The 17,078-nt window shown below is 36.3% G+C and overlaps 1 protein-coding gene across 5 annotated transcripts in view; it reads left to right on the forward strand.

Annotated features, from left to right (window-relative positions):
* Window positions 1-11,731: 11,731 nt before the first annotated feature.
* The window catches only part of LOC140157419 (phosphatidylinositol-binding clathrin assembly protein LAP-like), a 109,892-nt gene continuing 104,545 nt past the window's right edge, over window positions 11,732-17,078 (forward strand). For 2 of the 5 annotated variants that reach the window (XM_072180608.1, XM_072180613.1), the window contains exon 1: window positions 11,733-12,062. In XM_072180608.1, coding sequence (XP_072036709.1) covers window positions 11,974-12,062 — 89 coding nt within the window. In that variant the 5' untranslated portion in view covers window positions 11,733-11,973. Of the gene's footprint in view, window positions 12,063-17,078 lie in introns of all 5 variants that reach the window. The other 3 variants (XM_072180610.1, XM_072180611.1, XM_072180609.1) reach the window with 2 other exon arrangements.

Consider the following 17,078-nt stretch of genomic DNA (forward strand, 5'->3'; position numbering starts at 1 on the left):
GCTGTCCAGGTGTATGCAACTGCTGTTGCTGACGAGTAATTGGTAGGGCATCTCTGGGTAGGGGGTGAGAATGTTTTTGGTGTTACTAAACTCTGTCTATGACTATGGGCTTAGTGATATACCAAAGCAAACTTAGACCTTCATTTTGATGAAGTAGCTGGGATCACACCACTAAATCAAGTTCCTATTCTTTTATGTGTTAAAAGGTACCCAAGAAATTTTCTCATGGTTATAACGTCATCGTTCATTCAAAACACCATTTTCCCCTTTTTCATCTTTTTATGCTCAGATGATTAGAAAAACATCCACAGAGCACAACTATCACCAAAAAATTGACATATCAGCCTTTATTTCAAACTTTTTTTTCCATTTTAATGTACCTGGTATGGTCAGCGAATTAAACACTGGTTCTTATTTCTTCAGTCAGATAGGGTTGGACCAGATTTAGTGGTGTGATCTCAGCTATCAGTAATGATGAAGTAGCTATCTACTGCTGATAACAGTATTGGAGAAGTAGCTATCTACTGCTGATAACAGTATTGATGAAGTAACTCTACTGCTGATAACAGTATTGATGAAGATTGATGAAGTAGCTATCTACTGCTGATAAGTTTGATGAAATAGCTATCTAATATCTACTGCTGATAACAGTATTGATCAAACAGCTATCTACTGCTGATAACAGTATTGATGAAGTAGCTATCTAATGCTGATAACAGTATTGATGAAGTAACTATCTACTGCTGATAACAGTATTAATGAAGTAGCTATATTCTGTTGGTAACAGCATTGATGAAGTAGCTATCTACTGCTGATAACAGTATTGATGAAGTAGCTATCTACTGCTGATAACAGTATTGATGAAGTAGCTATCTACTGCTGATAACAGTATTGATGAAGTAGCTATCTACTGCTGATAACAGTATTGATGAAGTAGCTAGCTACTGCTTATAACAGTATTGATGAAGAAGCTATATACTACTGATCAGAGTATTGATGAAGTACCTATCTACTGCAGACAACAGTATTGATGAAGTCGCTATCTACTGCTGATAACAGTGTTGATGAAGTAACTATCAACTGCTGATAACAGCTATCTACCACTGATATTTATGAAGTACCTACCGTAAAATGGGGTAACTTCGGTCAGCGGGGTAACTTTGGTCGGTCAAATATATTTTTTTAAATGATCATATTTTCGTACAGCAATATTGTTTTTAGTCATATTTGGTGTCAATTTGTTGAGAATTATGTTTGGAAGAAATAATAGTCGCTCATGTCAAATTTCCTCGAAATTTATGAACAAATCAGGATTTTTGACCAAAAATGAGCATTTTTTTACATTTTTTTTTGAAAAAATAAAAAATCGATATTTGTGAGCGAGGATGTGTGCTTGATTAATTTTGCAAGGGGTCAAATGTCACAAAAAACAATAACTTGCCCATATACAGCGAAGATTAATTTTTTTGATTTTTTTTTCTTCGTGGATTGTAATACTCTGACCAAAGTTGCCCCAAATGCGGGGTAACTTTGGTCAGGCTAATTTTAACCCCTAGGGCACCCTTACAAAATTATTTTAAAATCTTTTTCAACTTCAAGGTGTAGAAGGGAACCCTTATGTCATAAAAAAGAGATAATTAGAAATATAATTGGTTTTGTTTGGAAGCAGTGGTTTGAAAACTCTGAAAAGTGCCCAAAGTTACCCCATTTTACGGTATCTACTGGTGATAACAGTATTGATGAAGTAGTATCTACTGCTGATAACAGTATTGATGAAGTAGCTATCTAGTGCTAACAACAGTATTGATGAAGTATCTACTGCTGATAACAGTATTGATGAAGTAACTATATACATGCATGAGAATTTACAGTTTAAAAACTGAATTCAGTTTGGGTTTTTTTAGTCAAAATTTCCACAACTTTATTTAATTTCAGCCTGTTTTTGGTACTTTTTGCTCAATTTCACGTGCATTTTCAGGGCTTTTTTTCCCAGTTTTTTTTTAGGAAAGTGCAGTTTCATGCCTGTATATACTGCTGATAACAGTATTGATGAAGTAGCTATCTGCTGCTGATAAGTTTGATGAAATAGCTATCTAGTATCTACTGCTGATCTTGATGAAGCAGCTACCAGTATTGATGAAGTAGCTATCTACTGCTGATAACAGTATTGATGAAGTAGCTATCTACTGCTGATAACAGTATTGATGAAGTACCTATCTACTGCTGATAACAGTATTGATGAAGTCGCTATCTACTGCTGATAACAGTATTGATGAAGTAACTATCAACTGCTGATAACAGCTATCTACCACTGATAATTATGAAGTACCTATCTACTGGTGATAACAGTATTGATAAAGTAGTATCTACTGCTGATAACAGTATTGATGAAGTAGCTATCTACTGCTGATAAGTTTGATGAAATAGCTATCTAGTATCTACTGCTGATCTTGATGAAGCAGCTATCAGTATTGATGAAGTAGCTATCTACTGCTGATATCAGTATTGATGAAGTAGCTATCTACTGCTGATATCAGTATTGATGAAGTAGCTATCTACTGCTGATAACAGTATTGATGAAGTAGCTATCTACTGCTGATAACAGTATTGATGAAGTAGCTATCTACTGCTGATAACAGTATTGATGAAGTAGCTAGCTACTGCTTATAACAGTATTGATGAAGTAACTATCAACTGCTGATAACAGTATTGATGAAGTAGCTAGCTACTGCTGATAACAGTATTGATGAAGTAGCTATCTACTGCTGATAACAGTATTGATGAAGTAGCTAGCTACTGCTGATAACAGTATTGATGAAGTAACTATCAACTGCTGATAACAGTATTGATGAAGTCGCTATCTACTGCTGATAACAGTATTGATGAAGTCGCGATCTACTGCTGATAGCAGTATTGATGAAGTAACTATCAACTGCTGATAACAGCTATCTACCACTGATAATTATGAAGTACCTATCTACTTGTGATAACAGTATTGATGAAGTAGTATCTACTGCTGATAACAGTATTGATGAAGTAGCTATCTACTGCTGATAACAGTATTGATGAAGTAGTATCTACTGCTGATAACAGTATTGATGAAGTAGCTATCTAATGCTAACAACAGTATTGATGAAGTATCTACTGCTGATAACAGTATTGATGAAGTAACTATATACAGGCATGAGAATTTTCAGTTTAAAAACTGAATTCAGTTTGTTTGTTTTAAGTCAACATTTCCGCAACTTTATTTAATTTCAGCCTGTTTTTGGTACTTTTTACTCAATTTCACGTGCATTTTCAGGTTTTTTTTAGGAAAGTGCAGTCTCATGCCTGTATATACTGTTGATAACAGTATTGATGAAGTAGCTATCTACTGCTGATAAGTTTGATGAAATAGCTATCTAGTATCTACTGCTGATCTTGATGAAGCAGCTATCAGTATTGATGAAGTAGCTATCTACTGCTGATATCAGTATTGATGAAGTAGCTATCTACTGCTGATATCAGTATTGATGAAGTAGCTATCTACTGCTGATAACAGTATTGGTGAAGTAGCTATCTACTGCTGATTACAGTATTGGTGAAGTAGCTATCTACTGCTGATAACAGTATTGGTGAAGTAGCTATCTACTGCTGATAACAGTATTGATGAAGTAACTCTACTGCTGATAACAGTATTGATGAAGTAGCTATCTACTGCTGATAGGGTTGGACCAGATTTAGTGGTGTGATCTCAGCTATCAGTATTGATGAATCTACTGCTGATAACAGTATTGATGAAGTAACTATCAACTGCTGATAACAGCTATCTACCACTGATAATTATGAAGTACCTATCTACTGGTGATAACAGTATTGATGAAGTAGTATCTACTGCTGATAACAGTATTGATGAAGTAGCTATCTACTGCTGATAAGTTTGATGAAATAGCTATCTAGTATCTACTGCTGATCTTGATGAAGCAGCTATCAGTATTGATGAAGTAGCTATCTACTGCTGATATCAGTATTGATGAAGTAGCTATCTACTGCTGATAACAGTATTGATGAAGTAGCTAGCTACTGCTGATAACAGTATTGATGAAGTAACTATCAACTGCTGATAACAGTATTGATGAAGTAGCTAGCTACTGCTGATAACAGTATTGATGAAGTAGCTATCTACTGCTGATAACAGTATTGATGAAGTAGCTAGCTACTGCTTATAACAGTATTGATGAAGTAACTATCAACTGCTGATAACAGTATTGATGAAGTCGCTATCTACTGCTGATAACAGTATTGATGAAGTCGCGATCTACTGCTGATAGCAGTATTGATGAAGTAACTATCAACTGCTGATAACAGCTATCTACCACTGATAATTATGAAGTACCTATCTACTTGTGATAACAGTATTGATGAAGTAGTATCTACTGCTGATAACAGTATTGATGAAGTAGCTATCTACTGCTGATAACAGTATTGATGAAGTAGTATCTACTGCTGATAACAGTATTGATGAAGTAGCTATCTAATGCTAACAACAGTATTGATGAAGTATCTACTGCTGATAACAGTATTGATGAAGTAACTATATACAGGCATGAGAATTTTCAGTTTAAAAACTGAATTCAGTTTGTTTGTTTTAAGTCAACATTTCCGCAACTTTATTTAATTTCAGCCTGTTTTTGGTACTTTTTACTCAATTTCACGTGCATTTTCAGTTTTTTTTTAGGAAAGTGCAGTCTCATGCCTGTATATACTGTTGATAACAGTATTGATGAAGTAGCTATCTACTGCTGATAAGTTTGATGAAATAGCTATCTAGTATCTACTGCTGATCTTGATGAAGCAGCTATCAGTATTGATGAAGTAGCTATCTACTGCTGATATCAGTATTGATGAAGTAGCTATCTACTGCTGATATCAGTATTGATGAAGTAGCTATCTACTGCTGATATCAGTATTGATGAAGTAGCTATCTACTGCTGATATCAGTATTGATGAAGTAGCTATCTACTGCTGATATCAGTATTGATGAAGTAGCTATCTACTGCTGATATCAGTATTGATGAAGTAGCTATCTACTGCTGATAAGTTTGATGAAATAGCTATCTAGTACCTACTGCTGATCTTGATGAAGCAGCTATCAGTATTGATGAAGTAGCTATCTACTGCTGCTACTGCTGATATCAGTATTGATGAAGTAGCTATTGCTGATATCAGTATTGATGAAGTAGCTATCTACTGCTGATATCAGTATTGATGAAGTAGCTATCTACTGCTGATAACAGTATTGGTGAAGTAGCTATCTACTGCTGATTACAGTATTGGTGAAGTAGCTATCTACTGCTGATAACAGTATTGGTGAAGTAGCTATCTACTGCTGATAACAGTATTGATGAAGTAACTCTACTGCTGATAACAGTATTGATGAAGTAGCTATCTACTGCTGATAGGGTTGGACCAGATTTAGTGGTGTGATCTCAGCTATCAGTATTGATGAAGTAGCTATCTACTACTGATAACAGTATTGGAGAAGTAGCTATCTACTGCTGATAACAGTATTGATGAAGTAACTCTACTGCTGATAACAGTATTGATGAAGATTGATGAAGTAGCTATCTACTGCTGATAAGTTTGATAAAATAGCTATCTAATATCTACTGCTGATAACAGTATTGATGAAGTATCTACTGCTGATAACAGTATTGATGAAGTAACTATATACAGGCATGAGAATTTTCAGTTTAAAAACTGAATTCAGTTTGTTTGTTTTAAGTCAACATTTCCGCAACTTTATTTAATTTCAGCCTGTTTTTGGTACTTTTTACTCAATTTCACGTGCATTTTCAGGTTTTTTTTAGGAAAGTGCAGTCTCATGCCTGTATATACTGTTGATAACAGTATTGATGAAGTAGCTATCTACTGCTGATAAGTTTGATGAAATAGCTATCTAGTATCTACTGCTGATCTTGATGAAGCAGCTATCAGTATTGATGAAGTAGCTATCTACTGCTGATATCAGTATTGATGAAGTAGCTATCTACTGCTGATATCAGTATTGATGAAGTAGCTATCTACTGCTGATATCAGTATTGATGAAGTAGCTATCTACTGCTGATAAGTTTGATGAAATAGCTATCTAGTACCTACTGCTGATCTTGATGAAGCAGCTATCAGTATTGATGAAGTAGCTATCTACTGCTGCTACTGCTGATATCAGTATTGATGAAGTAGCTATCTACTGCTGATATCAGTATTGATGAAGTAGCTATCTACTGCTGATAAGTTTGATGAAATAGCTATCTAGTACCTACTGCTGATCTTGATGAAGCAGCTATCAGTATTGATGAAGTAGCTATCTACTGCTGCTACTGCTGATATCAGTATTGATGAAGTAGCTATCTACTGCTGATATCAGTATTGATGAAGTAGCTATCTACTGCTGATAACAGTATTGGTGAAGTAGCTATCTACTGCTGATTACAGTATTGGTGAAGTAGCTATCTACTGCTGATAACAGTATTGGTGAAGTAGCTATCTACTGCTGATAACAGTATTGATGAAGTAACTCTACTGCTGATAACAGTATTGATGAAGTAGCTATCTACTGCTGATAGGGTTGGACCAGATTTAGTGGTGTGATCTCAGCTATCAGTATTGATGAAGTAGCTATCTACTACTGATAACAGTATTGGAGAAGTAGCTATCTACTGCTGATAACAGTATTGATGAAGTAGCTATCTACTGCTGATAAGTTTGATAAAATAGCTATCTAATATCTACTGCTGATAACAGTATTGATGAAACAGCTATCTACTGCTGATAACAGTATTGATGAAGTAGCTATCTAATGCTGATAACAGTATTGATGAAGTAGCTATCTAATGCTGATAACAGTATTGATGAAGTAACTATCTACTGCTGATAACAGTATTAATGAAGTAGCTATCTTCTGTTGGTAACAGTATTGATGAAGTAGCTATCTACTGCTGATAACAGTATTGATGAAGTAGCTATCTACTGCTGATAACAGTATTGATGAAGTAGCTATCTACTGCTGATAACAGTATTGATGAAGTAGCTAGCTTCTGCTTATAACAGTATTGATGAAGAAGCTATATACTACTGATCAAAGTATTGATGAAGTACCTATCTACTGCAGATAACAGTATTGATGAAGTCGCTATCTACTGCTGATAACAGTGTTGATGAAGTAACTATCAACTGCTGATAACAGCTATCTACCACTGATATGTATGAAGTACCTATCTACTGGTGATAACAGTATTGATGAAGTAGTATCTACTGCTGATAACAGTATTGATGAAGTAGCTATCTACTGCTGATAACAATATTGATGAAGTAGCTATATAATGCTAACAACAGTATTGATGAAGTAAGTATCTACTGCTGATAACAGTATTGATGAAGTATCTACTGCTGATAACAGTATTGATGAAGTAACTATATACAGGCATGAGAATTTTCAGTTTAAAAACTGAATTCAGTTTGTTTGTTTTAAGTAAACATTTCCGCAACTTTATTTAATTTCAGCCTGTTTTTGGTACTTTTTAGTCAATTTCACGTGCATTTTCAGGGTTTTTTCAGGTTTTTTTAGGAAAGTGCAGTCTCATGCCTGTATATACTGCTGATAACAGTATTGATGAAGTAGCTATCTACTGCTGATAAGTTTGATGAAATAGCTATCTAGTATCTACTGCTGATCTTGATGAAGCAGCTACCAGTATTGATGAAGTAGCTATCTACTGCCGATAACAGTATTGATGAAGTAGCTATCTACGGCTTATAACAGTATTGATGAAGAAGCTATATACTAGAGTTTTGGAATTAAATCTAATACTGGACTTACTTTTTGCAACTATTGCGACGTTGCGTCTGGAACCACCAGACTTCATCAGGCAACTGACCCGTTGGACTGGTCACGTGATAGACGGCTAGGTATCGACCCGATGGCCCGGTCCCATGCATGAGATAAATTGAAGCGGAGTTCCCCTTTCTTGTTCAGTGACGGTTGCTCAATGCGTTCCCAAATGGCTTCTTTTATGCCTCTCCTCTGCCATTGTTCCTCCTTATAAGAATAACGACTTCCTCGTTCTTAATTGAGTGTCCAGTGTCCCTTAAATGGCGGTAAACAGCAAAGTTTTGTGCTTCGTTGGTACTTGGTCTCTTATGTTGACCAATGCGGGTTTTTAACGCCTGTTTGGTTTCTCCAACATAAGCCGCAGAGCAATCGGTATCACCGCACACAACCCCGTACACTAAGTTTGAGCGTTTGTCCTTCGGTTGCTTGTCCTTCACATTCACAAGTTTCCCGCGAAGCGTGTTAACTGGTTTGAAGGATGTTGAGATTCCAAAGGATTTGAAGTGGTTCTTCACGCGTTCCGAGATTCCCGAAATATATGGTATAGTTACGCGGGCTCTGTTGGTTTGACCACTCGCGCCTCCGGTCTTTGGCTCTTTACTCTTGGTGGCTTTGAGAAAGGCCCAGTCCGGATAACCACAGTTATTAAGGGCTGTTTTGATGTGGTCCTTTTCCTCGGGAACTTGTTCAGGTCTATCACGTGACCAGTCCAACGGGTCAGTTGCCTGATGAAGTCTGGTGGTTCCAGACGCAACGTCGCAATAGTTGCAAAAAGTAAGTTCCAGTATTAGATTTAATTCCAAAACTCTGTTTGAAACTACTGGATGACTAAGAACATTCACTCATAAGCTATATACTACTGATCAGAGTATTGATGAAGTACCTATCTACTGCTGATAACAGTATTGATGAAGTCGCTATCTACTGCTGATAACAGTATTGATGAAGTAACTATCAACTGCTGATAACAGCTATCTACCACTGATATTTATGAAGTACCTATCTACTGGTGATAACAGTATTGATGAAGTAGTATGATGAAGTAGCTATCTAATGCTAACAACAGTATTGATGATTAAACTTTTGATATCAAATTTGGTATCAACCTTCGAAGGAAAGTGTATAGAAAATTATTATATGAATTATTTTGCCATAAACTCATCAGACTCTGATTAAATGGGGATGGAACTACTGGAGACTTTTTAATTTGGCTGTGTTTATATCTACAACTGATAACAGTATTTATGAAGTAGCTATCCTACTGCTGATAACAGTATTGATGAAGTACCTATCTACTGCTGATAACAGTATTGATGAAGTCAAGATGCTATCTATTTCAGCACAACTACTCATTTAAAAGCCTCAATTTAAGACCTAAATTCACTAAACTTCATTATAACCATTTTGTATCCTTGACCCCGGGCGCCACAACCCGTAGCTACGCCACTGAATTTGCATTCAGAAAAAGTAACAAAAAACCATTAGCCTAAAATATTAATTGTAGGTAAACTAAAACTAACAAAAAAATAAATAAATAAAATGAAAACAGCCGACCCTGATTTGGGCCAATTTTGGATCGGTCGGTGGAGGGCAAGCAAACATTTTCCCCTTAAATATACAAATTCATTGGAGTCGTATTCTACAGGGTAAGTCAGTGAAAGCTGTTCCAGGGTGGCCGGGTCGCTTTTTTTTCCTGCAACCATAACGGGACGCAATATATCACCAACTACATAGTCCGAGGCCAGGTTCATTATTGTTAGGGTCTTAGGGTTAGGGTTTAGGGTTAGGGTTTAGTGTTAGGGTTTAGGGTTAGGGGAAGTGTTTGGGTTTAGGGTTAGGGTTTAGTGTTAGGTTAGGATTAGCCTTGATTCAAGGCTTCTGCCTTTTTCCTCTTCTTTCTTCCTTTTTTAAAAATTACTTTACTTTTGCTCGAAATTGAACATGAAACCTTTAAATACCCAATTGACTATAAAAGGCCTATATTGCTTATAGATCAATGTTTTTTCTGAAGTATTTCCAAATCATTCTTGGATGTCATTCTATCCATGCATGCACTGAGCATGCTGGTTTTGACCACAGAGGGGCCTGAGGGTTCATGTGTCTGACCATGGTTTGCCTTCCCTGATCTAACCTGGAAATCCCTGCTGGCTGCTTACAATAGCATCAAGCACACTGTATACAAGAGACAGGGTATTCTCACACTAAAGGGCATTCTCTCCAGTTTTAGCAGATTGGCAGAGGCATGGCTGGATGATGTTCTGTGCATGTTGTGTGGCCATGGTTTTAAATATACCAATGGATATAAATGAACAATTGATAGAAAAATGCATCAGTCTATAGAAAGCCTGAGGACTTGGAGCAAGTCTAGGTTAGGATTAGGAGATTATATACGTATTTATTAGTACTAATACTAGTAATAGTATATTGTGTGTATGCACTTTATTCCGTAATCAATCAGAGGATGATTTAAGGAAGCCCCATCATGCACTGCAAAAGTGTTATCACTAGAGTTTCAACTGCCCACTTTACTTTTCAAATCCCATTGAATTCTGTGCAAAAGTTGTTGTTTAAGAATTGTGTGTGTGTCATTATTACTTGGTCGATTTCAGAACAAAAGTGATGTAGGCCTATGCATAAAGGATAATTCACACCTTCTGTAGGTAACATAAAATGTGAAATCGACTAGCATTTTGAATGTGTTTTTATTGTAAATATATCAGTTCAAATTCAAATTTAACCATGCACGTCTATGCAGTGTGCGAGCAGTGGTGTCATGTTCACTCACACAGCTGTGCTAACCGCAACTTGAGTCAACACAGTGGCGTGTTGGGTAGTGCCTAAATCATCCTCTGGTAATCAATAATTATGATAAACAAACACCTTTCTAGTACAACGACTCATAGCACAGTGGTGTAGGCAGTGGACTATGAATCCATAGATTGTGGGTTCGAACCACAGCTAAATCGTTGTAGAATTTTAATTCTAGTAAATTTATTTTTATTTTATTAAGTAAGAGGAAATAATAATGGTAATAAACTCGTGTTATCATTTAGCCTCATATACTTACATGTATATGCCTACTATGTGTTATCGTATTGCGTCCCGTTATGGTTGCAGAAAAAAATGCCCTGGCTGCGCCACTAGCTGACGCCATCATTCACTTCTAAAGCTGGTATTATTGTTGATGCTTGCAGAGAGACCTTATGACGTCATTATTAAACCCACAACAAGCTGTCATTGCCATTGCCCTGCATATGCTAATTAATCGAGTGATGACGTAATACCCATTGACGTAAATATATAATGACTGATGTACGCTGGCATAATGTGCACAACCCTTGTGTTATTATTATGGGACTGCCTTTTTAAACGGAGTATTTTTAAGTATAAACAAAAGAAAATTCTTAACTGAAAAGGCTGAGATTTATTTATGTCATAGTATGAACAATGTAAAGGAGATTATTGACCAATATTTATATCACATAAATAAGGTTAATAATTATAATATCTTAATATTACTAAATTTACTCAAGTTATTCAAAAATGGTTCATACCAAAAAACATTTCATGAATGAATTTTACGAATGTGTAAAAAGAACACAATTACCAATGCACCATTAAAAAAACCAATATTTTACTTTAATGCGTTATCATAGTTATTTTACTTTTTGTCAGTTTGATTTTTATCATCCCAGTTGTTTGTTTTTCTATCAGTCCCGTTCCTCTACACCAAATACTTCAGCACTAGCCGAATTATCGATCGCACTCGCCAATTATAAATCGCCGTGCTATCTACTGATGATAGCACGCACTATACCACCGTATTCGTAGTATACGTTGTATATGCACAAACATTATTATACAGAGCGTTTACCCCGGCGCCCTACCAGTGATGAATTGATGTTAAAAGTATATACATACGTCTTAATTTCTCTCACAAGGAAAAATACGTCAACTCAACAGTTATAGGAGTACTGGATGTAAAAGCGCCCACAACTCAGACTGGATTTATTTACAAAAAAAACACACATAATTTTCAGTGGTGGAGAGCGGCTATGAAGATGCATCTATAGGCCAGGTTGGCGGTGAGGTACAGTTATATGGAGAAAAAGAAGTCGACGCAAGCAGTCCAGTATACAGTTGAAGCCATGCAATACTTAGTTGGAGGCAGTGCACGGGCACCTATCAGGTAGAATTTTCAACTAGTCTCATTAATTTTCCTATTTTTGTAAATGGTAGCTTATTGTGTTTTGTGTATACATGGTATAAGCGGTAGGAAATATTGACCCCAATACGGGAATCATTATATTATAATATGAAGGCGTCAATATTTTGATATTGATATTTTTTGACATGTTTTATATATATGCACCCTTGTCCTATATATTTAGCAATAAGACTACACACTCTCGTGCATTCCAATACATTATCATATAGCGTATTTTTTGGAATTAAATAGTGAAGATATAATATAGGTAGAATTGTAAATGGCATTTTAGATGAGCGCAATCATTTTTAGTAACTCAACCCCATGCATATTATCTGTAATAATAACAACTAATCAGTGAAAAACATTCCGCCAATAATCTCATATTAATATTTATCAGGCGGCAAAAACGCTTTGTAGATAGGGAAGATTTTTGTTGTATGGTGCTCAATTTGAATATACACGTTTATATATAATCACCAATTTGTGTCATGACGTGCCCCCGCAAAAGCCTCTCGTCTATATAAGTACAGCTCTAGTTTCATGTCTTTCTTTATAGTCAGTACTTATAGCAAAGGTCAGAGGAAGCGAGTAACTGTCCTTTTTCTGCCTTGAATAATAATGATGGTTGTATTGATGATGGTGATCCAAAAACAAAGTTGTTATCAACGTACGTTTTCCATTTTCTGGTTCGCCATGGAGGATGAAAAATACGAGGATTGCGATTTATATTGCCTTTCGAAATATGAAGATGAGATGATGATGATGGTGGTGGTGGTGATGGTAATGATGATGATGATGATGATGATGATGATGATGATAATGATTAGATGATGATGATGATGATGATGATGATGATGATGATGATGATGATGATGATGATGATGGTGGTGGTGGTAATGATGATGATGATGATGATGATGGTGGTGGTGATGGTAATGATGATGATGATGATGATGATGATGATGATGATGATAATGATGATGATGATGACAATGATTAGATGATGATGATGATGATGATGATGATGATGATGATAATGATGATGATGATGATAATGATTAGATGATGATAATGATTAGATGATGATGATGATGATGATGATGATGATGATGATGATAATGATTAGATGATGATAATGATTAGATGATGATAATGATTAGATGATGATGATGATGATGATGATGATGATGATGGTGGTGGTGGTAATGATGATGATGATGGTGATGACGATGATGGTAGTGATGATAATGATGATGGTAATGATGATAATGATAATGATGATTAGATGATGATGATGATGATGATGATGATGACGATGATGATAATGATAATGATGATTAGATTATGATGATGATGATGATGATGATGATGGTGGTGATGGTGGTGGTGATGATGACGATGATGATAATGATAATGATGATTAGATTATGATGATGATGATGATGATGATGATGATGGTGGTAATGATAATGATAATGATGATGGTGATGATGATGATGATAATGATGATGATTGACGAAAACAACGATCATCGATGATGTGATGGTTACCCGGGGATGGTTATGATGACTGACGACGTCGAAGCTTAGACGGCGATGATGATGATAATGATGACAAATATAGCGATGATAATGACGACGACGGCGACGACGACGACGACGATGATGATGATGATGATGATGATGATGATGATGATGATGATGATGATGATGATGATGATGATGATGATGATGACTATTTTGCAGTGATGTTTGCTGGAGAACTGCATCGCAAATCGTACACGCATTGATATGAGAAAACTATCAAAAAACGTAACAGTCGATCAGTCCGCATCCGAGAGGCACGAGAGATCCAATACCTGCAGATTTATTCATTTATTGTTGTCAGTAGCTTATGTTTTAGTTTACGTGCATTGTTTGTTGAGTGTTAATTAAAAGTAAAAGTTGTCATTTTAACGATAAATCATGTTAATGCTTTATTGATTCGGCGAAATAGAAATGGATGAAAATCAATCAGCCGTGTGCAGCTACTAAAATGAATGTTTTTATCAAATGTAACTCAGATTTGCTATGAGCAAATATATATATATATATATATAACAATTCTTTTATTGATCTAAAATCTGCTCTTTCCCATGACATTCTCATTTATAGCGGATTCTATATAGATCTGTATAGTTACAGCCCCGCAAACACGAGTTTACTTCTTTTTTAATCATCCTGTAATACTTTTGCATGTACTATATTCTGTTTGGCAAGAAGGTCTTTGGAAGGCTATGGACCACCTAGGCTACTCTAGAAAAATGGTTAGACTTCTCCAAGCCTTATATAACACCTCTAAAAGTGCAGTAAGAGTGAATGAAGAGCTGACAAACTGGTTCACCACTCAAACAGGAGTCAGACAGGGATGTATTCTCTCCCCCCAGCTGTTTAACATCTTGCTGGAACTGGTCCTACGACTAGCTATTGAAGATGTCAGCATTGGAATTACAATTCAAGGACAGCTCATCAACAACCTGAGATTTGCCGATGATATTGTTTTACTGGCCGACTCTGAAATTAACCTCCAAACTCTAGTCGACAAAGTACACAATGAAAGCATGAAGTTTGGTCTGACCATAAACATCGCTAAAACCGAAGTCCAGGTGATTGGTAGAGAAACAGCAAAAGCCACCATATCCATTGGAAATTCCATCCTTGAGCAGGTGGAATCATTCATCTATCTAGGTGGAGTGATCACTGAAAAGGCAAGCAGCGAGAAGGACATCAAAAGGAGAATTGGCTTGGCCATGGGCATCATGCAAAAACTCAACCCCATCTGGAAATCCAAAGAAATATCCACCATAACAAAATTGGAATTGTACAAAGTACTGGTGCTTTCTATAGCAACCTATGCCTCTGAAGCCTGGACAATCAAAAACGTGATGAGCAGCGACTTCTGGTATTTGAAATGGCTTGTCTCAGAAAAATCCTGGGTGTTACTAGAAGGGACAGGATTAGGAACACCTCAATCAGAGACACTCTTGATTACCAGTGCACTGTAATGAACAAGATCCGTACAAAACAGCTGTCCTACTATGGCCATGTGAAAAGAATGCCTCCATCCAGATATCCAAAAATCGTATTAGAAGGAAGAATCCCAGGAAACGACCTAAAGGAAGACCCCAATGCGCTGGATGGACAACATCAAAGCAAACTGCAGTGCAGTGGGAATCCAATCCGTAGTAGAAGCCGGTCGGATGGCAAACAACAGAGCTGAGTGGCGAAGCATAGTGGCTAGGCAGCTATCTCCAGGACCTACCTGTGTCATGGGAGGAAAGCTTTAAGTGAAGTAAGTGAAGTGAAGTACTATTTTCCTTTCTCGGATGATAATGATGACAAAACCGGAAAAAAAGTTGGTATCAATGTCCGTTTTCCATTTTCTGGTTCGCCACGGAGAATGAAATTTGAATTTTACCTTTCGAAACATGAAGATCTGCATGCAACAAAAATGTAGTAGCTCGGATGCCCACGGACCAGCTGTGATGATCTTGTTAGCACTAATGATGACAACGTCATTTAATCATTGGTGACGTGAAACCATGACATACACGACATACAAATTATAGTCCGCATATAAAACTTTCTGACAATCTGCAAGCTTCTGCAGTAGGCTATCGTGCTACAGCTACACAGTACAGTCCCGGTATAGGCCTAAGCATGCTGGCCTAGGACCCTATCTAATTTATGGGGAAAAGAGAGAAACAGATTTGAAGACAAAGAACAATGAAACTATAACTATAATGCTAATCCCGACAAATTTTACTGCATAGGCCTACTTGGAATCAAGAGAATGCCAAATATGTAAGCTTTCCAAATCGTGCCTTCATCTTTTACAATGCACAGGACCTGACAATGCACAGGCACGTCGTACTGGTCAGGCGCCCTCACGATGCGCTGAGATACCGGGGTAGTGTTATTTCGATTCAGGTTTTTGATTTCAATTCGATTCAAATTCAATTCATTTACCATTTAGATTAAATTCCAATCAATTCGATTCTCCACTTCATAATATTTTTTGATTGAATTGACAAAATGACAACTCCAATTCGATTCTGTTGCCCTATTTTTTTATTGATTCGATTCAAATTCAATATCAATTCCAATCCAATCCAATGCATCAAAATTACATTTTAATTAGGCCTATTGTATTTCAATTAGATTCTCCCAGCATTTCAATTCAATTCCAATTCCAATTCAGTGCTTATTTTATTGATAGTGGTGTCGAAAACATTGTGATTTAGGGGGGGGGGGCATAATTGTTCTGGTCTTACGGGGACATTTTGGAACGAAGCGCGTGAAAAATGTCCAATTTCAGGACTGTCTTTGTCCAAAAATAAGACGAATTTCATTATTTGATGGGGCAAAGCGCGCAAACTTGTGCAATTTACCCTATAGTTTTGTCGGACCCAAAACACGATGTTTTTGAAAAAAAAAGAAAATACCCAGGGCAATTATTACTTTATTTTGTTTTCTATTAGCATTTTTAGTGGGGGGGGCGGTCCCTTGGAAAAAAAAAAAAAAGAAATTCGGACCTGAGGGTTGCATTTTAGAAGTACTACTGATTCAGAATCGAAACACCATTTCAACTTCCAGGTTCTTTATTGTATCAGTAAAGTGAACTCTAATGTCAAAAACAAAAACAAAAACAAAAACAAAAAAAAACTTATTGCATGTTTACAATGACATTCATTAAAATTCTAAAGAAAAGTTAATGAACAATATTTTTACACACAGGTGAGTTTTGCCAGTTTAAGGGTAGACGAGGTATTGGTGGTTTTTCATTATCTAAATCAATATATTATTGAAAAATGACACCCTGATGTTTTGCAAACGTTCATTCTACAAATCGGCATATACTTTGAAAACTTGCTTAATTTATTGTTGTGAATGAGTTATGTATCTACCAGTGTTGTTGTTTCAGCCCTCTTTACAACATAACTCAAGAACCAGGATC

The sequence above is a fragment of the Amphiura filiformis genome, chromosome 7, assembly GCF_039555335.1.
Source record: "Amphiura filiformis chromosome 7, Afil_fr2py, whole genome shotgun sequence".
Classification (NCBI taxonomy): Eukaryota; Metazoa; Echinodermata; class Ophiuroidea; order Amphilepidida; family Amphiuridae; genus Amphiura; species Amphiura filiformis.